This window comes from Phyllostomus hastatus, unplaced genomic scaffold (assembly GCF_019186645.2).
Source record: "Phyllostomus hastatus isolate PE091 unplaced genomic scaffold, TTU_PhHast_1.1 phas_contig_150, whole genome shotgun sequence".
In the NCBI taxonomy this organism is placed as follows: domain Eukaryota; kingdom Metazoa; phylum Chordata; class Mammalia; order Chiroptera; family Phyllostomidae; genus Phyllostomus; species Phyllostomus hastatus.
The window spans coordinates 39,828,491-39,856,096 of NW_025333611.1; the positions used below are offsets into that span (position 1 = coordinate 39,828,491).

The 27,606-nt window shown below is 53.8% G+C and overlaps 2 protein-coding genes across 4 annotated transcripts; one reads left to right on the plus strand and one right to left on the minus strand.

Annotated features, from left to right (window-relative positions):
• On the plus strand, positions 1 to 14,706 carry LOC123811868 (MRN complex interacting protein). 2 transcript variants are annotated; one of them, XM_045828381.1, is made up of 6 exons: positions 1 to 173; positions 2,286 to 2,345; positions 6,286 to 6,374; positions 10,394 to 10,481; positions 11,113 to 11,267; positions 14,247 to 14,706. In XM_045828381.1, exons 1-6 carry the CDS (start codon positions 108 to 110, stop codon positions 14,704 to 14,706), a joined length of 918 nt encoding a protein of 305 aa, XP_045684337.1. In that variant the 5' UTR covers positions 1 to 107. The 2 variants fall into 2 exon arrangements, with proteins under 2 accessions (XP_045684337.1, XP_045684347.1); XM_045828391.1 differs by having other exon boundaries at positions 10,394 to 10,469.
• A 140-nt stretch (positions 14,707 to 14,846) lies between these two features.
• On the minus strand, positions 14,847 to 26,431 carry SQSTM1 (sequestosome 1). Of its 2 annotated transcripts, none has more exons than XM_045828371.1 (8): positions 26,179 to 26,431; positions 24,045 to 24,140; positions 23,112 to 23,341; positions 22,879 to 23,020; positions 22,121 to 22,201; positions 16,875 to 17,071; positions 16,471 to 16,660; positions 14,847 to 15,737 (listed from the first exon to the last, which is right to left on the minus strand). In XM_045828371.1, exons 1-8 carry the CDS (start codon positions 26,381 to 26,383, stop codon positions 15,580 to 15,582), a joined length of 1,299 nt encoding a protein of 432 aa, XP_045684327.1. In that variant the 5' UTR covers positions 26,384 to 26,431; the 3' UTR covers positions 14,847 to 15,579. The 2 variants fall into 2 exon arrangements, with proteins under 2 accessions (XP_045684327.1, XP_045684319.1); XM_045828363.1 differs by having other exon boundaries at positions 16,471 to 16,666.
• Between the last annotated feature and the right edge of the window lie 1,175 nt (positions 26,432 to 27,606).

A 27,606-nucleotide genomic window follows, 5' to 3' on the forward strand; every position in this document is an offset into this window, starting at 1 on the left:
TAGCCTCTTCCTAGCGCCTGCTGGGAGCAGAACCGTGAGGACGCGGGGACTGAGCGTAGGGCCCAGGGGCGAGCGCACGCCCTCGCGAAGCCCGGCGGGAGGCCGCTATGGAGCCGTCTCCGCAGGCTCGGGTCCTGCGATGCTGCTGCTGCCGCGTCTTCCAGGCGCACCAGGTGGGGCGGGCGTCGGCCTCCCCTCCGGGACCTGACCTCCTTCCCGCGCCCTGCCCAGGCCCTTCCACCTGACGTGGGCGCCGCCTCGTGCGGTCGCGCGGTGCACCTAAGGCCCGGGCAGATGACGATGACTATCTTGAGGACTAGGGTTTATTGATGTCGCTTCTCCACGACGCCGCGCCGGGCTTTTTCCGTGTTTTACTTGGAGATTGAAAGATTCGTAGAAACCAGGGATGATGGTTTCTGCGGAGGCGGCCCAGAAAGTGGCTCTTTATGTAAACACAGGGGAGAAGGCAGTTTTTGAACTAGGACGCGGCTGTGCGCCCCCTGCCGTCGCTCCTTGGCTCATTTATCCGAGGGGCTGGACGCCTACGGCCTAAGCCTAAAGCCGCACCGCCAGCGAAGATGTTAAGTACAAGGTGGGGCGAGAGTAGGTTTACAGTTGTTCATAAACGGTTTCACTTACAACTGTAAACCTACTCTCGCCCCACTCTGTATTCTTAACTAGATCGTATTCTATCTCCTACTTAAAGTCAGTGTATCCGCTTCTGAAAGTCCCCTCATCTCACTAGGTATCTTCCAGTCTGCTGTATTCTGAAAAAGAACGGCATCAGACTTCTTTAGGGGCTTGGAAACTGTTCTTACTTTATTTTTTGGACTGTGTTCTAGGAGTTGAAAGTAAATGGGAATCATTTCCATCTAAGTTTTTCACGCGTCATGTAATACGTGCTCTCACGGTTATGTTCAACTCTGAAAAGTGAGTTGAAACCAGAGGGGGAAGAGAGCTAACAGGTTAATTGCAAGTCCGCTGTGTACCAGACAATGTTGCATATCTCGCTCAGTTCCAACAGCTTCTGAGGAGGTATTCTTTAGGTCTCTCTGGCTAATAAACTGCGAAGATCCTGTTACACACTGTGGCCTCTGTCCACCCCCTCTCTAGCCATACCCCTGTCACTGTGTGTCCTTCCAGACATTTTATTGTTTTTAAATGCATTTCCCACTTGCCTATGTACCCACACAGTATTTGTATGGTGTTTGAGGTAGATGCTGAGAAGTGGAATTGCTAAATCGTAAGATATATACCCACTTGAATTTGTATTAGATGCTGCTATTCTGCCTTAGAATATTGAGGCACACATCCCCAAAACCTTAGTGGGTTTTGTGTCAGGATCATGTTAATCATATTAACTTTTACAAACCGACCTAGACATTCTTATGATGTTGAACATACTATTGCATTGTTTCTTCAAGCAACTTCAGTGCCTGTTGATAGCATTTTCTTTGTTGCTGCGTGGATAGGTTCTACCCAGATGTTTGCTCCCTTTGGTAGTTTTTCACTGGATTCTGGGCTTTTGGATTAAAAAAACAAAACAAAACACCTCATTATATCTATATCTTATGATACTTTTCTTTTTTCTCCTTTCCAATCTTTATACCTTTTATTACCTTCTCTTAAAAAATTCCACTGGGTAAACATCCAGGAAAAAATGGTAAATAATAGTGGGGATCCTTGGCATGTTTCGGCTTTTGTGGGGGTGCTAGGAGTGATTCTTCAGCTTCAGAGCTGGGTATAAGGTATTTTATCATGCTGAGAACCCACCCATTTAAGTTTATCAAGAATCAGAACAAAGCCCTGGCTGGTGTAGCTCAGTGGATTGAGTGCGGGCTGTGAACCAAAGGGTCTCCAGTTCAATTCCTAATCAGGGCACATGCCTGGGTTGCAGGCCAGGTCCCTAGTGGGGGCCACCTGAGAGGCAACCAACCATGCATGATGTTTCTCTTCCTCTCTCCTCCCTTCCCCTCTCTCTAAAAATAAATAAATAAATATATTTTTTAAAAGAATCAGAACAAAATGTTACAGGATTATTTCTTCAAACCATACCTGGTAACGATCCAACTTGAATTTCTTTCATACAGATATCTGCCCTTCCCAGCACTGCTTAACAGTCTCTTCTTTCCTCGCCTTTATAACATACTGAATTTTTATATGTGTGTGTGGTTTGTTTTGGGACTGTTGATTTTTTTCTCATTGATCTTTTAAAATTATTTTTCTGATCCAGTTCTACCTGTTTTAAATAATGCCTAAGCCACATTTCTGAAATTTCATTGTAGGTGAAAAAGAGTCTCAAGTGGACATGCAAAGTTTGTGGAGAGCAGCAGTCATTTTTACGGGTGAGTCCTACAAAACAGGGTGTCCAGCACTGACCAGTGTGGCTCAGTGGATTGAGTGCTGGGCTGTGAACCCAGGGGGTCACTGGTTCAATTCCTGGTCAGGGCACAGGCCTGAGTTGCAGGCCAGGTCCCCAGTGGGGGGCACATGGGAGGCAACCACACATTGATGTTTCTCTCCCTCTTTATCCTTCCCTTCCCCTCTCTCTAAAAATAAATGAATAAAATCTTAAAAAAAAGAAAGAAACAGAGTATCTAGTACCCATGCCAGGAAGCAGGTTGGCCCTAGCACCAAGGAAGTCTGCTGCTCACGGAGTCCCAGCATTTTGCTGTGGAGGTCAAGTCCACGAGATGCAGAAAGAGCCCCTGCTCCCTAGGGTCCTGGTCCTTCGGCCAGTGAAATGAATGGAGCAGGAACCGGAAAGGTGCCTTCAGCCCTCCGTTCCTTCAGCAAGTATTTATTGAGCACCTTTTAGTACCAGCGTTGTCGCTCTTGCGCTCAAAGATCTGCTCCTGTGGAAGGGAAGGAGAAACTAGCATAGGTAGATGAACACATCACGCACAGTGTGAAACTAGCCGGGCCCCGGGGGCACATTCGGGATCCATGTTTCTCTCTCCCTTCCTCTCCCTCTTCCTCTCTCTAAAATCAATAAATGTGCCCTTGGGTGAGGATTTAAAACAAAACCAAAAACCTAGGCTGGCCCTGGCCAGGTAGCTCAGTGGCCCGGAGATGTGCCGAGGCTGTGGGTTTGATCCTGGTCAGGGCGCATACAAGGCCTGACAAATGAATGCATAGGTAGGTGGGAACCACAAATGACAATAAATTGATGTTTCGCTCTCTCCTCCCTTCCTTCCTCTCTCTAAAATCAATAAAAATTTAAAAATAAATGAATAAGACTAGAGTGGGCACAATGAAAGAAAGTGCAGGGGCCAAAAAGATGACAGAATTAGCTGGCAGTGGCAAACAGCCATTGGTGGTTGCAGGGGTAGGAGTCGGGGGTGGGGCACGTTTGGGCTGCGGAGGCGGTCAAGAGGTGTTGGGCTAGCCAGGATGCGGCGTTCACAGCATTCAAGGATGCAAGGCACCACCACGTTCTATGTGCTCTTACCTGACCCGTTTTCTCACCTAGCATCAGGACTCTGTGTAGGCTCACACCTGCTGACCCACCCCGATCTCTTTCACACCTCAAGTTGTCCTCCGATCTTTCCTTACCGAGCTTCCCTTCACTGGCTGCAGCCTCATCTCAGCACCCCTCAGCCATGGGGACTTTTCCTTTGGATGTGGAAGCAGTCCAGACCTGTGCCCCTGCCAGGGCCTCTGTGCCCTTTGTTGGAGTTCACCTAGCTGTTCTCATTATCCTGATCAGGGATTACTTCGAAGTGGCCCTGATCTGTGTGGCTAAGTTGGTTCAGCATCATCCACAATGTGAAAGGTCGCCAGTTCTGTTCCCAGTCAGGGTCGTGGGTTTGGTTCCAGGTCAGGGTGCATAAAAGGCAGCCGATCACTGTTTCTCTCTTGCATTAGTGTTTCTCACCCTCTCTTTCTCCCTCCCTTCCCCTCTCTCTAAATAAATAAATGAAATCTTCTTTTAAAAGAAGGGAGGAAGGCAATTATGTCACAGTGTGTTTATGGGAGCACTGCCCATCGCAGACTGGAAGTTACCCCATGAGCAGAGGCTTTGCTGGCATGACTGAGGGGTGTCCTCTTAGCACCCAGCACAGTGCCCTACACCCAGAAAGTGCTCAGTAAATATGTGTCGAGTAAATGACCAGCCTCACGTTGATGGGCATTTCTGTCTATTTTAGTTTTTATTGTGATGAACTCTGCATTGATGCTTCTTATAAACACCTCTTTTCTTCACTTGGCCAATTACTTACTTACTTAGGACAAATTCTAGAAGTCAGATTTCTGTTTCAGAGGGTACCTTTTCAACTGAGGTGCACAGCTGCTGACCAGCAGGCACCATCTTTTCCTCCCCTCTCCCTGCCTCTCTCCCCAGGCAGTTCACGACTTCACTCACAGACTGTAGGGTCTCCCTGCATGCCAGCTGGAAGGGCTGAGTCCCAGTGGTCAGCTCCTGGCAGAAGTGATCCAATTGGGCCTGCGGACTCAGATGCCCGCCTCCGGGCGAGACAGCTGGGGATGGGCGGGGTGGAGACCATCAGTCCTCAAGGGGAGCTAGCTGCCCAGGCCTCCCTGAGCCAGGCACACAGCTGGGTCAAGGGACTGCTGCCTGTTTAAGCATTGGCCTGCATTTCCGAGTTCTCTCCCAGGGGCTGTGCCGCCTGCTCAGCACCTCTGTGCACGTGCAATGGGGCGTGACTCGGGCTTGACGAGGCTGCAGTGAGAGGTGGATACCAACACCAAGGGGTTAGACATGGTAGCAGCTGTTTCTCTTGCTCTTAGAACAGACCTGGGAGGGACTGCGGTCAGCAGGGCCCTGTCCATGGTGTGGCCCTCTGGGGACCCAGGCACCTGTTATCCTGGGTGCTATTCTTCCCTGAGGCTGACCACAGCAAAGAGGAGCCCTCAGGAGGCTTTTGGGGGCCAGGCCTTGGAGTGGTGCATACTCCAAGTGTCACACCCACACCGGACCACAAGGAAGACTGGAAATGGAGCCTAGTTTGTTCCCAGACAGGGGAGGCATCTCAGTGCTCAGCCAGGGGCCCCTGCCACGCAGTAGCGAGCACACGTCCTATTGGTGATGCCAGCTGTGGCTTCCCATCCTTCAGCTTTCTGTCCCCTCCAGCTCCTCCCCTTTCATTCTCACCTGAGCTTGCGCGCAGAGGGAGCTCGGGCCCCCCAGGCCACTCACACGGCTGTCCTCTGTCCTCGTCAGCAGCAATCTCCGCGCTGTGCGCTGTGAAGAATACTGGGGCGCACTCAGTGCTCCGCTGACCACATTCTCAGTGGCCACTGTCACTTTGTCACTTCCTTGTCCTCACAACCTTCTGCACTCGGCCCTGTCACTGTGCTCCTGGCTTTCCTCCTGTCCTGCCCTCCTGTCCCCTGGGCTGTGTTTCTCTCAGTCCTCTGCTGGATTCCCATCCTCCCCACTTCCCAACCTCACCGCACGCCTGCTTTTCCCCCAGCCATCCCCATCTCTTTCTTTTTGATAGATTTATTTTCTTTAATTACAGTTGACGTTGAATATTACATTCATTTCAGGTGTATAACGCAACGGTCAGACATAAACATTGGTCCCCCTGGAGGAGTCTAGTCCCCGCCCGGTGCCACCCTTCGGCATCACAGTACTGCCGACCTCAGGCCCTGGGCTGCACTTCCCGGCGGTGACCATCCCCTGCCTGCCCGCCTGCCCTCTCCACCCCTGCACCTATCAGCCAGCCTCCCTCCTCTCCGGTGGCTATCCGTCTGTTCTCTGTATCTGTGGGTTTGTTTCTGTTCTGTTTGTTCATTTATTGTGTTTTCTAGGTTCCACGTGAAAACTAAGTCACATACGTTTGCCTCTGTCTTGGCCCATTTCACTGAGCGTAATGCCTTCTAGGTCCATCCATGTCATGAACATCATAGGTACTCAATAAACATTTATTGAACGCATGAGTAACAGCTACATGGTGAAAAAAGTATCATTTTAATTGGTATTCCTTTGATTATCAGTGAGAGAGATTATTTCATATGTATATTAGCAGTTTGTATGGCTTCTGAATTTATGTCCACTAACCATTTGGGGTGGGGTTTGGGACTGAGTTTGGCTTTGATGTGTCAAGGTCTGGGTCCCACGGGCAGCCAGATGGCCCGACAGCACTCGTCGCCTCAGACTGCTGATGTGTGAGTCACTCCGCAAGCAGCCGTCAGTCGCGGATCCCTGCGCGGTGCTGCAGGCGCCCCGGGCCTTGCAAAGTGTGGCTTCACCTCCCTCAGGTGTGTCTCAGCATCCTGTTAGCATTTTTTAGACGTAATATGTGTGTGTGTGTTTCTCAGGCTTACGGTGAGGGCTCTGGTGCCGACTGTAGACGCCACGTCCAAAAATTGAATCTGCTGCAGGCCCGGCTATCAGAGACGCCACGCAGGTACAGCGGTTGAGAGGGGTGCACTGCCGTGCATTGTTCTGTCCAGGGACTGGGGACCCCGTGGGGTGGGGGGCCTGCAGCGGCCCTCCTCCAGTGAGCTTCTTGGGCTCACCGGTCCATGGCCCGGGGTTGGGGACTAACCCAGAGGTCCCAGACATCCAGGTCTTCCCTTGCAGCGAGTGGACGCCCTGGAAACTCTTCCCACTGAGAGTAAGTGAGGTTTGGAGACTGGGTGCCTTCAGAATGGACAGCCTACTGGGCTTGGCTAGAAAATCATTTCAGATGCCAGCTATGCTGCGTTGAATGCACTGATGAGATGACAAGGAAATAAATCATGACCAGGGGTCGAAGACAAAGCAAAAGGCATGCTCCAGGGAATAAGCGCGTGGGTTATGAGGGCGGTGAAGCCGGGAGAGTCCTGGCGGGAGGCGGGCGCACACTCGGGGTGGAAGGTCAACGGGAGAGGCCACAGAAAGCCGAGTCCCCCAGGAAACATACCCCTTCTGCAGCTGGGAGGCAGCCTGGGTGTCCTCGGTATTGGCTGAAGAGGGGAAATATTGGTCTAGGATTTTATAAGCACAAGGGAGCTACCACGTGTCTTTTTTCAGCCTATTCTAAGCTGAGAATTCATTTCCACCAGACAGTCCCAGGAAGCAGAGGTCGGTGCTGCGCCTCTCTGAAGCAGCATCATCAGCCCAGGCTGGAGAGCATCCCCGCAGATGGAGTTCCAAGGAGTGAGTACGAATACTCAGAGTTAACGATCAAGGAATCAGGCCCCATAAGCAAAAACTGCAGATCAACAGGCTGGAAAGGCAGGCCCACAAAGACATCAGAATCATAATATGTGTTCATTATTTCATGAAATAAGAAGGTTGGCAATAGGAGCAAGAACCTTTAAGAAATAATGGAGTAGTTCTGAAAAAAGAACCAAAAGGAGTGTAGAAATGCAAAGAACACTCATTGCAAATAAAACTAGTGGACAAGCTAAACAGGTTCAGTGCAGCAGAAGACTGGATTGGTGAAATGGAAGATAAACCTGAAATTACTCACGACGTCGCCCAGAAAGACAAAAAGGTGGAAAATAGGAGCTGAGAGACATGGTGGATTCAAAGAAGAGTTCCAACAAGAATAAAAAGAATCAGACAAAGGCAATATTTGCAGAGAAAGGATGGAGCATTTTCCAGAATCAAAGATTTACATTCTTAGATTCAGGAAACACAATAAATCTACAACTTGACAAAGATACCATGGATGTAAGAAATCCTGATGAACCTACACGAAAAGTGACTAGAGCTAATAAGTTAATCTGGTGAGATCACGAGGATACCATATCAACATACTATACAACATTAAATTTTATTTTTACATAAATGCAGGAAACCACTGGAAAATGATTGCTTACATCAAGTAGTGTTAATAGCATCAAAAATGAAATTCTTAGGCTTAAATATACTGAGCTTGTGTAAGGTTGGATCAGTAAAAACAATAACAGATCATGATGAGAAATAAAAAAGGTATGAACCGGTGAAGAGAGAATATATTCGGGGACCGGGGGGTACAGTGTCGTTCAGGTGGCTCATCCTGAATGGGTCCTGGAGCCGACCCAGTCACAGTTGAAATTCCAGCAGCCTGGGGTTTTAGAAACTGACAACCTGATCCTAAAACTTATATACAAATTCGAAAAACCTAGAATTGCTGAGACAAATTTAATAAGAACGGAGTTGGAGGACTCCCATAGCCTGGTTTCAAGACTTACTCTGATGCTGCATAGTCAGGGTAGGGTGATGCTGGGGACGGGTAGAGGCGTAGCAATGTCAGCAGGTGAGTGAGCAAACAAACTGCAGCGCACTCACTCAGGGGGACGCTACTCGGCAACGAGATCTCGAAGTGAGAGAAGCCAGACACAAAAAAACACACAGCACAGGGTCAGCCGTTTTCTGGTGAGTGGGATTCCACATTTTGGGGTGATGAAATTTGCTATGTCTTATTAATTATATCTCAATAAAAATTTTTCCTATATCTTGATTGGGATGATAGTTTCAAAGGTATAATTTATCAGAACTTAGTAACTATACACATAAATGGCTGTATTTTAGTGTGCGAGGTCTGTCCAGAAGATATCCAGCCATGTGATATGAAAAATAAATTTGTTGAAGATACCAGAAACATCATCGTACACAGGACAGAGACACCTCAGTCCCCTTCAAAGTATGCACCTTGGGACCTCACACAGTTCTCCCAGTCACCATCAGCTACCCTGTTATATTTCCCTGAATCTCATCAGTGGTCTGAAATCTCTTCCCTTTCAAAATGATTTTAGTTTTGGGAAAAGCCGGAAGTCACAGGACACCAAATCTAGGCTGTAGGTGAGCTGAGTCACCTGGGTGTTTTCATGTTTTGCCAAAAATACTCTGCATGAGACAAGATGCATCAGCAGGCACATTGTCATGATAAAGCTGCCAATCACCAGTTGCCCACAGCTGTGGCCTTCTGAAACTACCTTCTGAATAGTTTCTACAGAGGGATGTTCAAGTTTATTGCAAAATTTGATGCAGATTCATTGCTCTACTCAGTCATTTTGAATGCAACAACCACACAGCATACATGCTCACTCAATTGTGTCTATGCCCCCACTGACTAGAACAGTGAAGGTGTCATTGTTCACATGTGCTCATTCTAGTCCACTCTCCTTGGCTGCCAGGTTACATTGATGTTGTGCAAACAGTTCCCGTTATATTAACAAAGGCTGGACTTTTTCCAGACAGTCCTTGTATATTACTTATACCTCAATAAGGTGATTTTCTTTTTATTTTTTCCATTGACATTTATCCCCCCATTCCCCCTGCCACCTCCATCAATAAGGTAACTTTGAAGGTTAGACTGTCTGCCCTTAGACGAGGCACAGTGAAACCGGAGGGCACAGAAGGCACCGGTGAGAGCCGGAAAGCAGCTGGGGAGAGGTGAGATCACCTCTAATGGGACAACAGACACCCCAGTTCTCAGGGGTAACGTCAGAAGCAAGAAGACTGAGTGGAGCCCCCAGACACTGAGAGTGGGGGTCTGGGGGATTCTGGGTAACAGCCAAAGGGCCATAGCCCAGTGGCACACTGGGGGTGCCCGCGTGCGGGGCAGGGTTTTGTGTGCCTGGTCTCACTTCGCTGTAACTGCCCTGGGAGGGTCACTGACTTCTTTTCACAGACGAACAAATGGAAGTCGAGGTGCCCACATTTGCCAGAGTTTGGGAAGTTTAGGGTTCTCAGCATTCACTGGAGGGGGTTCCAGTTGGATTATGTGACATGACAGCCCTGGCTGGCATGGCTGGGGGTGGCTTTGGTTCTCACCTCCAGCCTTTGCACAGCACCTTCCCACTGGGCATCCAGGCCACTTTCTCTTCTTCTTGGGGTGGGAGAGCCCTGCTTTCCCCAAAGCCTTCACTGCGACACGTCAAGCTCAAGAACACACCTCTTCTCTCTCGAAGTGGTGAAGCACAGCACAACTGAAGGCTCTCATGTGGCCCGTGCAATGGGAACCTGTCCCCTGCCAATGGGAGGACTCTCGGCACTACAGGAGTTCAGACCCCAGGCAGGCATGTTGTCCCATGGGCACACGCCTTGTTTATCCCCCTAGCCACCCACGCAGGCCTGTCCCTGTCTGTGCACAAGCAAACAGTACTAACCCTGAAGTCACACTGTCACGGTAACAGCCAAGTCGTTGGCAAAGCCTGGATGCAAGCTGCGGTCTCTCTGGGTGAAGCGTCTGCCCCGGTGCCTGCATCTCTTCCTGTCAGTGGGGGGCTGACCCAGTCTGAGTCCAGGGAAAAACAGGGCTTGGGGTCAGGCCCTCAGAACTACCAGAAGATTACCGCATCACATTAGAACCGCAGAGCTGAGACAGGGTGCTCCCCAAGAAGTCTTTGGTATTTGGTGTTCCTGGGCAAGTCCCTGCGTCCTGCTTTTCCCTCCTCCTCTCCTTCAGCTTCCTGGTCATTTTACAAAAGGTGTGTGCAACCTTTCCCAAAGGTCTCCGGAAGAGCCTGTTCATGCTGGCAGAGGGAGAAATGCAGGTCCTGGGCCGGCCGAGCTTCTGAGTGCACAGGTGAGCCAGCAGGTGAGCCACCAGCACCATCAGCCCAGCCCCCTGGGCAGGCTCCGACCGGAGGGCTCCATTTAGTCATTCTTCAGTCATTTATTCAGTAAAAGCCTGCTTATGCTACTGAATGGCAGGCACTTTGCTTAAAGCTCCAAGGAACACGAATGGACAGACCTGTCCCTTCTGGAAGGGTGGAGGCCGCTGTGTGCAGACAACTCCAGTGTTCTCTGTCTGTTTGGAGAGCTCCTCTGAACTTAGCACAAACCTCACCTCCTTGTGCTTCCACCCTCCCCTCCTCGCCTGGGGCACACCCCTGGTGGAAGGATGAGGTTATGAAGACCCTGAGTTTCCGTGTTCCTGCTCTCCGGCCCGAGCCTGACAGCGGGGCTCACATGCAGTTCTGCCAGGGGGCCTGGTCAGGGAGGTGCTCGCACAGCGTGGCTGGGTGGTGTGTGTAGGAGCTTGAGGGGGGAGCAGGGTGACGCTGTTGGTGCATCCAGGCCCATGGGCTGTGGGGCACTGTGCCTTGCCACACACCTTCCCTGGAGGCAGGGCCCCCAGATTCTCAGGCCTCAGACTCAGCTGGGGATCTGCAGTGGAAGTGCCGGCTTTCCAGCTGGGAGAATAAATTCACTTCCTGATCCGGCAGGAAGAACCCCAGCCATCCAGGAACCGCTGGCGGAAGTACCTGGAAAGGGGCTCTGGAGAGCTAGGGCTGCAGGGAGCCGTGGGTTTCAGCAGCTGGTCCTCGTCCTCAGTGGGAAAGCTGAACGCTCCCTCTGGGACCCGCCTGCCTAGAACAAGGTGAGTCACGGAGCCAGCATGTGCCCACCGGGCCCCAGGATGGAGGCTGAGGAGTGGCTGGTGGAGGCTGGCATCACCAGCCGGCCGGCTCATCGCTACCGGGCCCTGCTTGGCCTGGCCGGGCACCCAGCACTGCTGGTGATGCAGTGAAGGCTGGGCAGGGTACCACGTGGGCATCGTCCCCAGACTCCCTGAATTGTGAACGTCTGGACTGCACTGCCCTCAGGGAAGAATTTATTTTATGGGCAGGGTTGAGAAAGCGAAGTGTGGCCAGAGTAGCTGACAGCTCTGGAAGCTTGTGGCCGAGAGCAGGAAAGACCTGACTTGTACGGACGGGTTTCTTTTCCAGATGTGAATTCTCTGAAGTTCCGCCTCATCTAGATCCAGGTGGTTATGGGCAGGCGCTATTGGGAGGTAGATTTCAGTTCAAATAAGAACTTTCTAGTGACTCAGCCAGGAGCAGAGAAATGGACTGACTACCTTGGATATTGCAGGGCGGCGGTTACTGGCAGGGGGCAGGAGCTGGCCCAGGAGCCCCAGCCAGTGGCACAGATGAGCAGGTGGCTCTATGGTGATGGGACTGGGTTCTGACAGCACTTCCCCTCTACCAGGAGGTGGAGCCAGAGCGAGGTCCAGCCTCCACACAGACCTGCTGGCCAGGACATGGGGGACTCTGAGGTCACCTCGGAGACACAGAAGGTCCAGAAAGTTGGTGATTGAGGACAGCATTTGTCTTCCCGTCCCACTGACTGTTGAGTGCCCACAGCACTTTGTCGTGTTTTGTGGACAGCTGAAGTATGAGACTTACTGGCCCAGACAAGTGCAGCTCCCCCCCACCCCCCGCCCTGTCTTTGTCTGAAGCCCACTTGTTGGGAACCGCCCTGACTGGTATCAGAAGCTGAAACCCCCGCCTAGGCTAAAGCTAAGGGAATGCCCTTGGAACCGTGAGCCAGCAAGGAGACAAAAGCTTATCTTCCTGGCAGGAATGCTGCTTCTGCTGCTTTATTCATGACTGAACCCCAAAAAGCTTGGTCGGTTAGCCAAAGATGGGTAAGATTCCCCACGGGGGAACGACCTAAGACAGGCACGATCACTTTGGGAGGCCCCCCAAAAGAAGGACTTGGGGGGCTGCAGCAAAAGGGGGGTGATGGACCCTTGCTCCTCGGCTTTGACATAGCCTGAGTTCTCAGCGTCTGGGAAAAAACCTCCTTGTCTCCCAGTTGCCTTAGTTCCCTTGCTCCACCTAAGCCTGAAACAATGACAGGGTGGTGCAGCTCTGTGCTGAGAAGTGTGGATTCCCCGGGGTGATCAGGCCTAAGAAAGAACATGTAAATTACTGTGAAACCTTCTTTGTTTAGAATGCTCTCAGTTGAATGAGAAGGGTCTTAGGAGGAAGTTATTTTGTTCCTCAGTCTTACAGCTCTTTGACCCCCAACTCAATAGACCGGCAGAGTTCTTTGTTTTCTATGGTTCCTTACTTCCCCCTAATGAGTACTGTACTTTACCTGAATTATTATGCAGAATGAGCCTAATAAAAGCAGGTATGGACGGTAAATCAGCGCGCTTCCCACCAGGGTGGGTGGCCATTTTGTCCCTATTTCCCCACAGAAACTAGTCTGTCTCTGTGCATGTGTTATTTTTTCTCGCGTGTTTATCGTCGAGCCATCCACAGTGTTCCGTGGTCACTGCTGGCCGGTGACCCACGCGCATCACCACTTCTTTCCCCTCTCTCCGGCCGCATCTGCACCCTGCCATGCTCGGCCTCTCATTGTCACCTCCTGGTCAGGGGGCCTTTGGGTGCCTTGGAGGCAACCGAGTTAGGGCTTTTTGGAGCCGGGACAGGCTCCCAGGCTCCATGTGTCTGCGTGCAGTGCCTTCAGCAGACTCCTGCATGGGTCCTGCCCTGGTCTCTCAGGCGCCATGTCTACCTCAGAGGCCCAGACGCAGCTGTGTCTTGTGCACAGAGGTGCCCTCTCCCCCAGGACCTGCCCATGGTCTTGATGCCTCAGCCCCAGCAGACCCCGCTGCTCTCTCAGGGCCCAACACAGGCTTTGCCCCAGGTGCCTGGGCAGGGGAACTCAGCTGGATGTCCCGTCTTAGATACCCCGCACACAGACCAAGGCTGGCCTGGCTGGCTCCAAGCAGTGGTGCAGGGCACAGGCTCCAAGCCGAGAGGCGAGAGGCAAGAGGCCAGACTTTGGTGCTGCCGCTCACTGGCTGTGCGATGCATGCGAGGGTGTGGCCCTAACCCTCCACACTAGAGAATGACGTTAGTGACGGTCCCTGAGTGTCAGTCCCTGGGCTAAGCCCTTAACTTTGTGAGTTCCATGCGCACCATGAGCCAGTTTTGTCTGGAAGGTGAGGGCAGAGATGAGTCAGCACCGCAGACCAGGCCTCCTGCATACCGCCTGGCCCTAGTGAGGCAGGGTCCCGCCCGCCATTGTTTTCAAATGATGCCATTTCCAGTGCATCTGGTTCCTGGGGTGGGGGCAGCCAGGCCCCAGCACCACGGCTATGCCCACGGGGGGCCTCTATAGAGCCACCTCCCCAGGTCTGGCCTGAGCCTGGTCCTGGACCGCCCCGCCAGCCTGGCAGTAAGCAGGCAGGATGGGGCCTACATCCTTTTGCCAAAGGCCTCTAGGTCTCCACCAGCTCAGCCCTCCTTGGCCCTCCCTCACCTGAGTCTGCCGTCCCCAACAGATGACTAGTCACTTTATACCTTCTCTCTGGGGACAGCCTGGTCCTGGGGTTTGGCAGAGGGTTTGGATCGAAGTTAGGGGCACTTACTCTCCCCACTGGGTAAACCCTCAGAATCCCAGCAGGCCCCTGCCTTGCAACCTGAGGACTAGCTGGCGGACAGCACAGTGCAGGGAAGCCAGAGTCCAGAGGAAGAGACAAGTGGGCAGCACCTGGTACTGCTGGACAGCTGGCACTTGTCTGAACCAAGGACGTGGCCATTTGCTTTTGTCTCCACTGCAGGGTCACACCAACCTGGCCAGGAAGGTCAGAGGGAGCAGTCACCAGGCCTGGGACACTGGGGAGAGCCCTGGGCCTGGGAGGGCGCCAGTGTGCCACCCAGCAGGTGAGGGCCATGCCTTCTCAGTGGGTACGATTCCTTCCACCACCTAGGAACAGCACACAGGTGGACACAGAGCCCTCAATACTGCTGCAGAGGGGCCCCATGCCAGCTGAGGCAGCACGAGCTGAGCAGGAGACCCCACAGGACTCAAACCACAAGACTACTGGTGCACTCCAGCTTCCTTGGGCCACACACACTCCATGTGGGCCCAAGAGGCCCTTTGAGGTGATCCCTGAGCAGTTGTGGGGTACAGGCCCTCAAGCAGAGGGCGGGTCCTTGGTCAGAGGGGCACCAGAGTCCCGACTTGTGCGACTACAAGACCTCTTTAACACTGGGGAGGACTTCGATGACGCCCTGTGAACAGACTGGGGTGTCACTATGTGGGTGTGTCTGCTATGTGAGCCTTCCCAGCAAGACCTGTCGCTGCTTCTAGTGAGCGGGACTGAGGATTTATGGGAACTGCTGAGAACCGACAATAAACATGCATTTCAAACAGATCATCTCTTGTTGCAACATCTTTGAGTAAAGTGCTTACATCACTTAATTACAGGTGCGTTACAAATATGCTAACAGAATGGCTACAAAGGGATATTCTTCCTTTAAAAGCAGGTGACACATTTGGAAACCAGGGAACTGTAATGGTTAAGGAACAGGCAGCGGTCAGCGACCACCATCAGTTCCCGTCAGCCCTGCCTGTTCCCAGACATGAAGCCCGTCCCAGGCTGTCCTGCCCTCAGGGACTCGCTCCAGGACAGCCTCCTTCCTGGCAGGATGGTGGCTGTATTCCAGCTAACCTTGGAGCAGATCAGGTTTCCAGCAGAAAATCAACTACGTCAGTGTACTGTTAGTCATTTTAAAAAAAGCAGAAGGCCATCAGGCAAGATGCACTCTAGACTGCTGGTGTGATTCTGGCTGGTGGACAGCAGCGGCAGGAGGCGGAGGAGCCCCGCTCTGCCCTAGGAGCCCCACTCTGCCCTAGGGTCCATCCCAGCCCAAGCTGGATATGAGAGCTAGGCACCCAAGGGACGCTGGGAAATGCTCTTCAGACATCAGCACATTTGGAACTCCCTCCTCATGACTCTTGTCCTACTGCCCTAAATGGCTTCATGCATCCCCACCCCCAATTCTGAAAGAAGAATGCAGAGACACTGGCCCTTGCTGAGGCCTGGGTTGTATGCTAGCTCAACAACTATGAGACAAGAAAGGGGACGGATAACAGGCAAGCCCAAAGTGTCACAAGGGCGGCGGGTGCTTTGAATACTGGATGGTGTCCAGGGCAGCCCCAATGTCGTAATTCTTAGTCTGCAGGAGCCTGGTGAGCCAGCCGCCCTCATCAGAGAAGCCCATGGACAGCATCTGGGAGAGCGACTCAATGAGCCGGGGGTCAGCTTCTGCCAGAGAGAGGAATAAAAGCCATGAGGCGGGGGATCGCTGAGCCTAAGTGAGACCCCTTATATTTATTGACATTGATACTTGGATTTCATCTATTATCACAAGCCGTAACCTTTTAAACAGCTATTATGACAGTAAGAGAATGGTTCTCGGCTATTGGCTATCCTTGGTCTTCCATGCTCTAAGGCAGAGAAAAGAGACACTGGGGTCCCAAGGGCCACACTGGCCACAGATGAGTTCTCCATTTGATAATATCTTCAACAGCATTGTGAGGTGACAGCCACAAACTGAGCAGAAGACCTGCTGCCTCTTCTATTCAATGCATGCTTGCTGGCTGCCACAGTCCCCACCTAGCCCTGTTGCCTCACACCACTTGTTCCCCATGGCGGCTTCCTGCCAGGCTCCCCCAGGAGCCTCAGCTGGGCCCTATCAGGTAGACACTCTCCATGAGGAAACAGTGATGGTGGACCGGAGTGCCAAAGTCAGTGCCACTGCCTCGTCCCATCTGCCTTCAGAATTGCGGGTTGAGCTATAGAAACTAAAACTAAAACTAGCTGTGCTCACAAGGGCTCAGCATATGCACACGAGGACAAAACCAACTCTTAATTTCCTCTCACATCAGCAGACAAGCCCCACTGTGAAGAACATGGTAACTTTCTGTGTTGCTAATGACAGGCAATAGGAGGCTCTGAGTAAAGGAAAAGAAACACAAAACTGCTTGAAATCACTTGCCTGGCGGCAGATGTGGGTACACGGCGGCTTCCTTTAGCCCTGTGGGTCCTTCCTGGGAAGGGTCCAGAGAGCTTGGTCCCTCCGAGCCAGGCATCTGCAGAGACTGGAGTTCGCCTGTGGACGGGTCCACCTCTTTTGAGGACAAGTGGGTCCAGTCGTCATCTCCTCCCGAGCAGTTATCCGACTCCATCTGCTCCTGGAACAGAGCCTGTGAGCACCCAGGCCCACCCAACCTGGCCTCCTCCCCTGGGAGAGCCCACGCTGGCTGGCGCAGAGCTGGAGGGGCCACAGAGGGACAAATGCCAGACTTCACTCTGTGCCAGGACCCTGCCCCAACTGGCTGGCTACACAAGTGTGGGCAGGGCCGAGGGTGGGGTGCTGGAACATGGGGCGGGGGGGCTTGCCTCAGGCTGTGTGCCCGACTGCAGGGCTATCTTGTCCATTTGTTCGGCCAGAGACTGCACGGGTCCTTCCACGACCCCGTCGGGTGTGCTGGGGCCTGAAGAGCTGCGCCTGCCCTCTGCACTGGCACTGCCTGCAGACGCTGGTGCGAGGCGGCTTCTCTTCCCTCCGTGTTCCACGTCAATATCCACCTCGATGCCTAGAAGCCCAGGAGAAAACAAGAACCCGCAGTCCTCAGAGGACGACCCTGCCCGCTTACCGAGCGCTTGTCTGTCAGTCCCCCAGCATGGAGGATGGGGATGCTGGTGTCCAATACTCAGGGTCGCAGCACCACAGGGGCAGCCAGGATGGAGCCTGCCAGCCAGAAGGCAGGTGGATGGTCCTCTTTGACCTTCAGGATCCTAAGGGCTAAACTCCTCCCAAAATCCTGGCCCCAAATCATCTTAGCTTCTAGAAAAACTCTTACTGCATCTTTTTCTTCCTCCAGCTTTTAAAAACATCAATCACAGCTGACACCCCAGGCCAATTACAGAGCCAGTACATCCAGAAAGAGGCCTTGTTTTCCCTAACTGTGCAGGACAGAGCTGCACAGTGGCAGGACCTGGCCCTGGGACCTGGTGGCTGAGTGCCTTGTGTGGCCAGAATGCCCCCATCCTGATGCTGAGGACCATAGGCAGTGCCACGCTGTGGGTAGGGCTGACCGAGACAAAAACCACGCGTACAAACACTGGAATTCTGAGTGGGCAGGACGGCCACCTCCAGCCCCACCCACTCCGGGCACACACTGGCAGGGGCAGCCCCTAGTGCTGTTTGTAATTCATTCCTCGAAGGACTGTCTGTCCACGCTCAGAGCCCCCAGCATAGCCTCCCCTGAGACAACTCTCACCGCCCCCACTGCTGCTTCCGTCCTAAGTGCTCATTTACTGTCTCTTCCTTCAGAAAAGCAACACTCAGCTCCCCTCCCTGTCTTTCCAAAAACTCAATTTTCGGTGAAAAAAAAATCTATATTACTGCCACTATCTATTGTTCTTTGCTGGACCTAGGCCTGGACTTGGGTCCTTATAGAGATTTTTTTTTGTAGCATTAATGATGTCCATTTTTTTTAACTTGCTGCCTTTGCCAATCCCTCCCCAACATGTTCTCCAAGTTTTCTACTCCAAGTCAGTGGACCAGATGCCCACTGGCTCTGGTTTCCCCCCCCGGAGGCCATCGCCCCGGGGCACCAGCCTCAGGCTCTGACCCAGCAGGCAGCTCTCCAGGCCAGAGGCAGTTCTGCAGGGAGCCCAGCTTCCCCCTCCTCATGGCAACTCCGTCTCCCTCCTGTGTGAGGTCCTGCTTGCAACCACCTATTTCTTCATTCTGGGTTTATTTCTTCATTTTGGCCACAGAAAGGTTTCAGGCTCACGTAAAAGAACCAATGCCTTTGCATACCAGACAACTCGGTGCTGCCCCCACACCTGACTATTTTAGCTGGGTTTATAAGTCTAGGTTGAAAGCCATTTTAGCCCAGACTCCTGAGGTGTTCAGGTCTCTCTTTATGCCAAAGGTTGACAGCTGGCAACGGTAAGCTTTGGTGTGGGGCCTGTTTTAGCCATTGTACAATGCACTCGGGGGTCCCTTTCAGTCTGGAGGTTACTTTCCTGACCTTGTATTCCTTGCTCGCATCCTCCCTTGGGTTTTCTCGTCCTCTCTCCCCCACTTCTGTTGTTTTGCTTTGGAATGTTTCTTTGAGATGAGTTTAAAATCTAAGTCTTCTTCTGAAGTTTCCTTTCTTCACTATTTTTTTTAATTTCCAAGAACTTTCTCATTCGGTTCCCTTATTCTTATACCGTTTTTTTCACGGCTACAAATACCTTTTCCCTCTCTCACGGAGGATGTTAACATTCTCTCTCCCCAGTTCCTCCTTTCTCATATTGGGAGGTTTTCCCGAACGGCTGGCGGCCCACGGCTGTCTGCCCCAGGGTGATACTAAGAAAAGGCTGACAGGAAGCACCTCCTTTGGGGCCAGGAGCTTCCACCAGCAAGTGACAAGTGACAACTTCTCCAACCCAGCCAGGCTTCAGAATCCCAGACGGCACAGCTGCAGGACTCGGCTCTGGCACATACAGCCTCTCCTGAGCAGAGGCTCCCCGGCTCCTGCTGAGCCCGCTCCTCATCATCACGGCCCCTAACTTCGGGCTGGTGCCTCCCCCTGCCCTATGTCCCTTTTGTCTCTACAGCTGAAGCTTCCCGGGACCAAGTGCTCCAGGTCTCCCTCAAGGGCCACTGCCTGGCTGAGCAGGGCCCTGAAGTCTCTGTGGGATGCTCACTGGGGTCTCCAACCCACCCCTGGTTCCCTGGCCTTCCTGGCTGGCGGCCGGCCTCGATTCTCAGCAGCAGCCTCAAGAGGAGTTAATACCCTCCACCCATAGCCCACCTTCCCAAGTTCAACGGCATCAGTTCCCCTTTCTCTTTTTCTACGTCGCTTTAAATTTTGTCATCCCTTTTGTATTGTTTTAGCAAAGTTGGAGGAGAAAGCAGAGAGAAGAGCAGGCTTAACTGCCAGTACCCTCATCTGCAATGCTTCAGTTATTTTTCTCCTTTCCTTTTCCCTCCAACTTTATCATGAAAGGCACAAACAGAAAACCTGGAACAATAGAATGAAACCGTGTACTTTCTCACTTTGTTATGTGGGTAAATGACACGACTCTTTTATAAATGGATCAGAGCTGATAGAACTAGGGCTCCTCCAACCTGACGATTAACTCAAGATTTTGGGGCTTACAAAACCGCACCACAGTCTGCACCCTGCTGCCCCCAGGGCCAGCCAGGGGCAGGGGGCAGGCTCCTGGAACACCTCAGGAGGAGGAAGGCCCTGCTGTTTTATGTCCAGGTGCAAGTGACTGACCTCGAGCAAGAATAGTTCTGGGCCTTGGTAGACCCAGTTCATACAGCAGCTATTCAAAAACAGCCTTGGGTTCTAGAGTCGCTGACTCCCTGCACACAGCCTGCCCTTTGGGAGGTGCTGCTGGCTCACCCCCGCCAGCCCTGCTCTGAGAACAGTACCTTCTGGGCAGTTAGCAGTGTGGGTCGCCCTTGCATTAGCTCCTCCTGAGAAAAGACCTGTAACTCCAACAGCAGAATATAATCACTTCCTCAGTAACTCAGTTCCTCCAATGACTCTCAACTAAAGCTACTCAAAGGCATATTTTCCTCAAACTTTCCTCCTTTTACAGGCTCCTCCCTAGTTGGCAGAAAGCAACTCTGCCCACTTTGAAAGATAGGGAAAGGCCTTTATCCTTCTCCCAAAAGCCTCTGAGCAGTTCCAAAATGGTGCCCAAGTGTCGAATGGGGAATCCTGGTCAAGTTCTGAAACCCACCATAAGTTCAGACAGTGTCATGATGGACAGCAAGTGGGACCCAGAGTCGCCTGGGAAGCCTTCAAAACACAGCACCCAGGCCCTCCCTAAGACCCACAAGCCAGCACCCAGAAGGCAGATGGGGCACCCGCGCTGTTGTCGGGTTCCCTCCCTGAACCCAGACTTGCTTTCGGGACTGCCCAGGGGGGATCTCATTCGTTCTTTCGGTGAAGGGCTGTTCTTCAGAGTGAGCCACTTTAACACAGTCTCCATTCACATGAACACAGATTTAGAAACAGAAAAGGAAAATGGCCTTGGCTCTGGCTGGGTGCTCATTCGGGGTGGGGACGGGGGGCGCCTTCCCCGGATGCCAGGATCGAGGGCTCAGTCCCCAGTCGAGGGCATAGGTAGGAATCAGCCAATGGAAGCAAAAGTGGAACAAACCTATGTGTGTGTGTCTCTCTGTCTCTAAACGTCAATTAATAAAAAACAGCCGCCGTTGGTGATTCTGACACCCAGTCAGCGTGAGAACCATGTGGACTTGCTGTCTTCCACAGGGCAGTTCACATGGCCCTTAGCCACAGCCCCCCTGGTGGAGGACCAGCTCTCAAAATCCCACTCACTCACCCTCACCGTGTCTTACACGAGTGGCAGACAGAGTGTAACACAGCTAATCTGAATATCACCTGACCATTGTTTTATGCTCCTTGGGAAGCATTAAGAATATCACTTGTTTTTTCTCATTCTCTCAAAAGCCTTATAACTCTAATAGAGAAACCATGGGTGGCCCTGGATGGTGTGGCTCAGGACTGAACACCGGCCTGCAAACCAAAGGGTCGCCAGTTCAATTCCCAGTCAGGACACATGCCTGGGTTGTGAACCAGGTCCCCAGTAGGGGATGCACAAGAGGCAACCACATATTGATGTTTCTCTCCCTCTCTTTCTCTCTCCCTAAAAATAAATAAAATCTTTAAAAAAATAATAAGAAATATAAATAAATAAATATTTAAAAATTTAAAAAACATGGGTGCTCTGAGCTGTTTCACAGAGCAGCAATGCCAAGAAACCACTGCTGCTTCAATGCACACCAGCCACAGGGCAGGAGGTGGGTGTGGTGCGGGTGCCCTCCTGTCAGCTTTCAGATACTGGAGACAGCTTCAGGATAGACAGGGTGGATACCACCTGCCATTGCCACCACAAAGACGAGTCCCTTCAAGTCTGAGGTCACAGGTCTGTGGTGGTCTGGGGCTAGAAGTCACCTTTTTAAACTGATTCTCACCACCACATGGCCCTCACCAACTGATCACCCGTACCCAGACCTATAGACGCAATGGGCACCTTCGAAAGCCTCAGAGGTCATGCCTGTCACACCGCTGTGGGGTACCTGCTGCAGGTCACGGACCCAGAGATCTGCTCTGAACCTGCACACTAGGAACAGGGCGTCACACAGAGCCCCTCCCCCATCGCTCCCTGCTCCCCGGCTCCAGCACACACTTGGTACTCAGGTAGCACCAGGAAAGGTTGAGAGTTACAAAAAAGAGGGAAGAAAAAAGAAAAGGCATCTCAACTCAGTGCTCACTCCCAGGAGGGAAAAATGAAGACTGTTCTTCCCCCAAAGGCCAGACAGGCAGAAGCCACCAGGCCGGCCTCCCTGCTGAGACCTCCAGCCAACGGCTGGCTCACTCTCCTGCATGCATGCAGAGAGCTCACAAGTCTGTCAGGGCAGCAGGCCTCCAGTGGCCTGTGGTGCCACACCTGGCAAAGGTCGACTCGAGGCCACCAATCCTTACCAGTCTCAAGGGCATCCCCATTCCTCTGAGCATCTCAGGGGAAAGCCACCAGCAGCCACTTGCACCCCGAGTTACCGAAAGGCCTTGCTGGCACCAGGGGACAGACAGGCAAGCACTCACCCAGGGGGCTGAGGGCAGCCGCCACACTCTCCCCTACGTTCTTGAGAAAGTTCACACTGGGATCCTCCGATGGACCTGAAGCTTTGAATTAAAAATGATGTTTAACTCAGAGAACGTTTCTCAATGACCTTGATACCTATTGCATTGCCATGACCTTCACCCCACATGTCCCCCATCCTGGGGGCCGTTCCTGACAGCTGCACCCCAGTGCTTCCTCTCCCTCCCACTCCAGGCCACCTCCTGGGCCTCCTCATCCCTCTGTCATCTGTGACCCCAGTGATCAGAACCCTGCAAGGGGCTCTCTACATGCAGTATAAAATATCAGCTACATCCCAGATACATTATTCTCTCAAAATCGAAGAAAAATCCTCACCTGTGTCCCAAAGGATGAGGCGAATCAAAGAACACAGTAAGAGTAATAAACCCAGAATCCAAAAATCTAGATGTGAGCTATGTGTAGTTTTAAACTGTGACTGTGTTTTTAAAGACCTAATTTGGCCTTGACTTTCCAAACAGCTAATGGCAAGAGAACACAGCACATTACAGAGACACAGGTGCTGGAGGCCAAGTCTAGATTTAGTGCAGGTGAATTAGTGGCCTTGGGCACTTAGGCAGTTATGCACTTTGTAAGACAAAGATAGTACCCCTCTCTGCAGGGTTTAGTGAGGATTAAATAACCTGAATGGCTGAGATGTCCCCAGCACAGCCCCGTAGCCCTCCCCGCGGGGCCCTGCCGAAGCCAGCAGACCCAGGCTCACCAGACTCTGCTGTGGGGCTGCAGCCGGCTTCCCCCGCCCGAGGAGGGCGAGGGCTCCAGTTCCCAGGGAGGCCCATTTCCCAGCCAGGCCATCCAAAGTGCCCGTGCTTCAGCTTCCGGAGCCAGCGGCTGTGAGAGAAGCCCTGGGGAGAAGGAAGCAGGGGGGCAGGCAGAGCTGGGTCAGGGAACTCCTACCACCCACACCCACCCTGGCCAGCAAGGAGGCCCGGTCACCTCAGAGAGAAGCCCCACAGGGCTGGGGAAGGCAAGCTTGCTGTGCTCGCGGTGCATGCCCTTCCCCTCACAGCTGGCGCAGAGGTCGTAGTCAGGGCAGACACTGCACTTGTACCGGGTCCCCACCACCGGGCCACTGCAGCCATCACAGACCACGTTGGGGTGCACCATGCTGCGGGGTGCCTCCTGCGCACACGGCGGGCGGTGGTCCCGCCGACACTCCTTCCTCTCTGTGGGAGAGACACGAAGTAGGGTCCCACAAAATCTCCCCCCTTGTCACTGCTGCGGGGCTGTCACCGCTGTCAGTTAGCAGGTCCCTGGTCCCGCTCTCCAGACCCTGAGTCCATGTGGAATTAGGCTGTTCAAGTGAGAGCAACAAAGCAACCTGCGAGCTTGCCAGAAGGTTCCTAGCCCCTGTGCATGACCTGGGCACGCAGAGCCCAGCAGGAGAGAAGCAGCAGGGAGCTGTCTATACAGCTTTGGTCTTGTCCTGCACTCAAAGGAACTCCACAGCTCTGCCCGGCAAGGCCCAGTGGGCTGAACGTTCAGGGCACATGCCTGGGTTGCAGAGTCAGTCCCTGGTTTGGGGAATACAAAAGGCAACTGATTGAGGTTTCTCTCCCTCTCTTTCTCCCTACCTTCCCTTCTCTCTAAAAATAAATAACACCTTAAATAAATAAAATTAACCCCAAGGTACCCCCCAAAGCTGCCCCCAGCCCATGGTACTTGGTCTGAACACAATCAAGAGGGAACCCAGAGACCCTCTGCCCCACCCACCATGGTGGGCACGGCCTCCTCACAGGCTGAGCCCAGCAATGATCCTGCCACTGTCCACATGGCCCAACGTGCTTCCCCTCTCTGCCAGCAGGGTTTCCCCATAACCTCCAGCCTGCCAGTTTTCCTGGTCAGCAGTACCCCAGGATAGCCCCTTACCTTTAATGTAAATGCGGAAGATGTCATCCTTCACATAGACCATCGCCATCATCAGTTCCTCATCACTGGAGAAGGCAACCAGGTCCCTGTCCTCGTCTAGGGTGTTTAGAAGACAGCACATGAGCACCTGGGGCCTCTCACCTGGACACAACTGCTGAACAGGGCCGAGGCTGGTGCTGAAAGGGGGCTTTGAGGGCTGTCACTGAAGCAGGACCGAGGCCAGACTGCCTGTTTACTCTTCCGCTGCCTGGAAGATGCATTCTGCACCCTGCAAGGCCGTGGGCATCTGACCAGGCCCAGGCCCATCTGGAACTGGGAGCAATCCCCACCTGTGACCGGCCATGGGAAACCAAGCCCCTCCAAAGGCCTCTTGTGGTTTAGGAGAGTAAACAGGGTGGATACATCTGCTTGCCTCCTCCCCCAAAAGGGGAGGCTCGATCTATGGATTTGTATGCTGCTTCCTGTTTGATGTTGACTCAAGTGCTTTCAGAGCCCCACAGCGCAGGCCAAACCACAGGTTCGTCTGCAGGCTGGGCCAACTGTGAAGGCCACCAGATGTGGCATGGCCCAAAAGAACAGGGACAGTGTCAAAAGATGAAAACAACGGTCAACTAATGAACAGATAAACAGGACATGGTATGTCCATACAACTGAATATGATCCAGCCACAAAAAAAAGGTTAAGCACTAAAAACTTAAATTAAAATAAAATTACAGCCCTGGCTGGCGTAGCTCAGTGGATTGAGTGCAGGCTGAGAACCAAAGTGTCGCAGGTTCGATTCCCAGTCAGGCCACATACCTGGGTTACAGGCCACGGCCCCCAGCAACCGCACACTGATGTTTCTCTCTCTTTCTCCCTCCCTTCCCTCTCTAAAAGTAAATAAATAAAATCTTTTAAAAATTGTTTACATAAATAAAAAATAAAATTACTAGTACCCTAAAAAAAGGAAGCACCGACACCTACTGTGACACAGGTGTAGCTGGAACAGCACGTTCTGTACAAGAAGCCAGTTATAGGAGACTACAGCTTGTATGTTTACATTCGCACGTTTACGTGGAACGTCCAGAATAGGGAAATCCAGGGAGAAAAAGAGTCGCTTATTGGTTGCCCCGGGTCGGGGGTGGGGTGGGGTAGGATGATGGCTGAAGCGCAGAGTTCCTTTACAAGGCAGAGACACGAACTTAACGACAATGCTAAAAGCTGTGCACTTAAAACGGGTGAACTGTATGGCATGTGGACTATAGCTCAGTAAAGTTGTTACAAAAATAACAACCAGGAACGGGCGGTGCTCGCGAGGGATGTCCCGGCACTACCCCGCCCAGGGGCCTGCCTCGAGTCTGCCTCCCTCCCTGCCACGCCACACCACACCTCCCTCCCCTCCCCCTCCCCTCCCCTCCCCTCCCTCCCCCTCCCCTCCCCTCCCCTCCCCTCCCTTCCCCTCCCTTCCCCTCTCAGCCACCAGTCAGGACACTGAGCTAGTTCCTGGACTGCTGGCTCACGCCACCGCTTCTGAAGGTTTTGATCTGGTCCCTCTGCCCACTACCAGTGCAATGACGTCTGGACTCAGCCTGGCCTGGGCGTACTGCAGTCTGTCCCTGACCGCTCCTTCTTCAGCCGCCCGGGGCCGCACGGCCCCGAGTCCCCTGCACCCCCGCCCTTGTTTACCCGCGTCACCGCTCCTTCCAGCTGGCCCAGGCTCTCCGGGACACGGTCTCAACCCCCCACCGCCAGCACTAGCAGGCCCAGACTCGACAGCAGCAAGATGTCAGTGTAACCTGAGTGCCTGCCTGACCACCCAGCGCCCGCTGCCAGCCGGCAGGACGCTCCAGCGCTCCCTCGCCAAGATCTGCAACATCATGGCGGGGGGAGGGGAGGCCTCTTCCGCCCCAGGCCTGAGACCCGCCGGGAGAGCCTGACAGTGCCTGGTCCCGCAAGAGTCACCACTCTTGGTCACTAGGCTGGCACCTGAGGTTGCACTGGGGACCCACGCGGGCCTCCGCCCACCCAGGGTGCGGCCAGGGCAGACCCCCACAGACGTCACCAAGCCTGTCCAGAGGGAACAGGCAGCCACCAGCCCGCAGGCAGGCCTGCTTCAGGGCCCCGCGCCGCTCCCAAGGGTGCCCTACACACTCACCGCGGTAGTGCGCCTGGAAGCTGCCCGGACGCAGCGCCGGGAACAGGGCGGCCACCCGGCTCAACAGCCGCTCGCAGGGTCCCGGGCCCGCCGCAGCCTCGGCCTCCGCCTCGGGCTCGGCGCTGAAGCAGAAGCTGAAGCGGCGGATCTCGCGGGCCGCATCCTCCTTGCCCAAAAGGTATGCCTTCACGGTGAGCGACGCCATTGCCTTAAATCGAGGAGCTGCAGTGGCGCCGGATAGCTGGCAGCCGATGGGCGAAAGGCTTTTGTAAGGGACGCCGGAAGCCTGACCCCGCCCCCTAGGGCGGGGTCTCGCGCCTGGTCCCTCCCCCAACGATCGTGCTGCGGCGCGAGAGCCGCCCTGCCGCGGCCCTACGCGTGGAGCCCCTTCCGGGCCGCCACCCATGCCATTTGCTCGTGGTCTCCCCGGCCCCCTGGTCTCCGACCCAGCTCCTCACTGCCCCCGGTGCACCGGAGACCCAAAAGGGCGCCCCACACTGCGACATGTAAATCTGGACTCGGGCCTCTGCCCCTGGAGGAGAGGACGCGCAGTGGTCCCGCCACAGGCCCGGACCTAGCCGCGACTCCTCGGGGCAGAACCGCAGGGTTCCCCACGCAGGAGGGAGGGGGGCAACAGAAGCCCGAAGTCAGGAGGGTCCTAGGTGTCCGGCGGGCACCGCCGACCAGAACAAACTGGCTCCTGAGGCGCTGCCCCTGCTCGGCTGCTCTAGACAGCCCCTGCCGCAAGAAGCAGTCGGCGACCCTGGCGGCTGCCCACTCAACTTCGCCCCCCCTCCCCCGCGCCTTCTCCAGGATGCTGAGAGGCGCGCCCCGCAGCAGGCCCGCTCCCGGAGAGGTCCCTGTTTCCTAGGAGATCGGGCTTGCGGGGGGGGCGCTGAATACGCACTGGCACCCCACCCCCACCCAGCGGGAGGCCAGCTGAGGCCTCGGTCGCTACCAAGTGTGTATGGCGGCCGAAGGCCCTCCCCGTGGGATCCCACGTATCAGCAAGGGGGTTCCGCTCAGCAGGTGGTGCCCAAGGACCTTGGGGGGGGGTGGGTTCAGGTCTGTTGGCTTCGTGGGCAGCCCACCGGTCAGACCAACCGCCTTACAGTAGGATCCAAGAAGTCATTACGTGACAAAAGTGACCTGTTCACCAGGCCTGGAGGAAAGGGGCCTGAAAGGAGAGGAGGGGGAAGAGTAGTCGTTCTGTGAAGCTTCCCAGGCGGAGTCTTGTGAGCAGAAGCCCAAGCCTGCTGAGTCAGAGTCAGGGTGGGAGCAGGGAAACCCCTGAGTCAGGTTTGCAGGGACTGCCCAGGGGAGCCCGTCCGGGGCCTGTCCACGGTTGTGGCTGCTTCCCAGAGCGTTCTGTTCCAGACAGGCAACGCTGTGCGTTGTCCCCTGCTCCCAGCATTCCTGTGGAGGCAG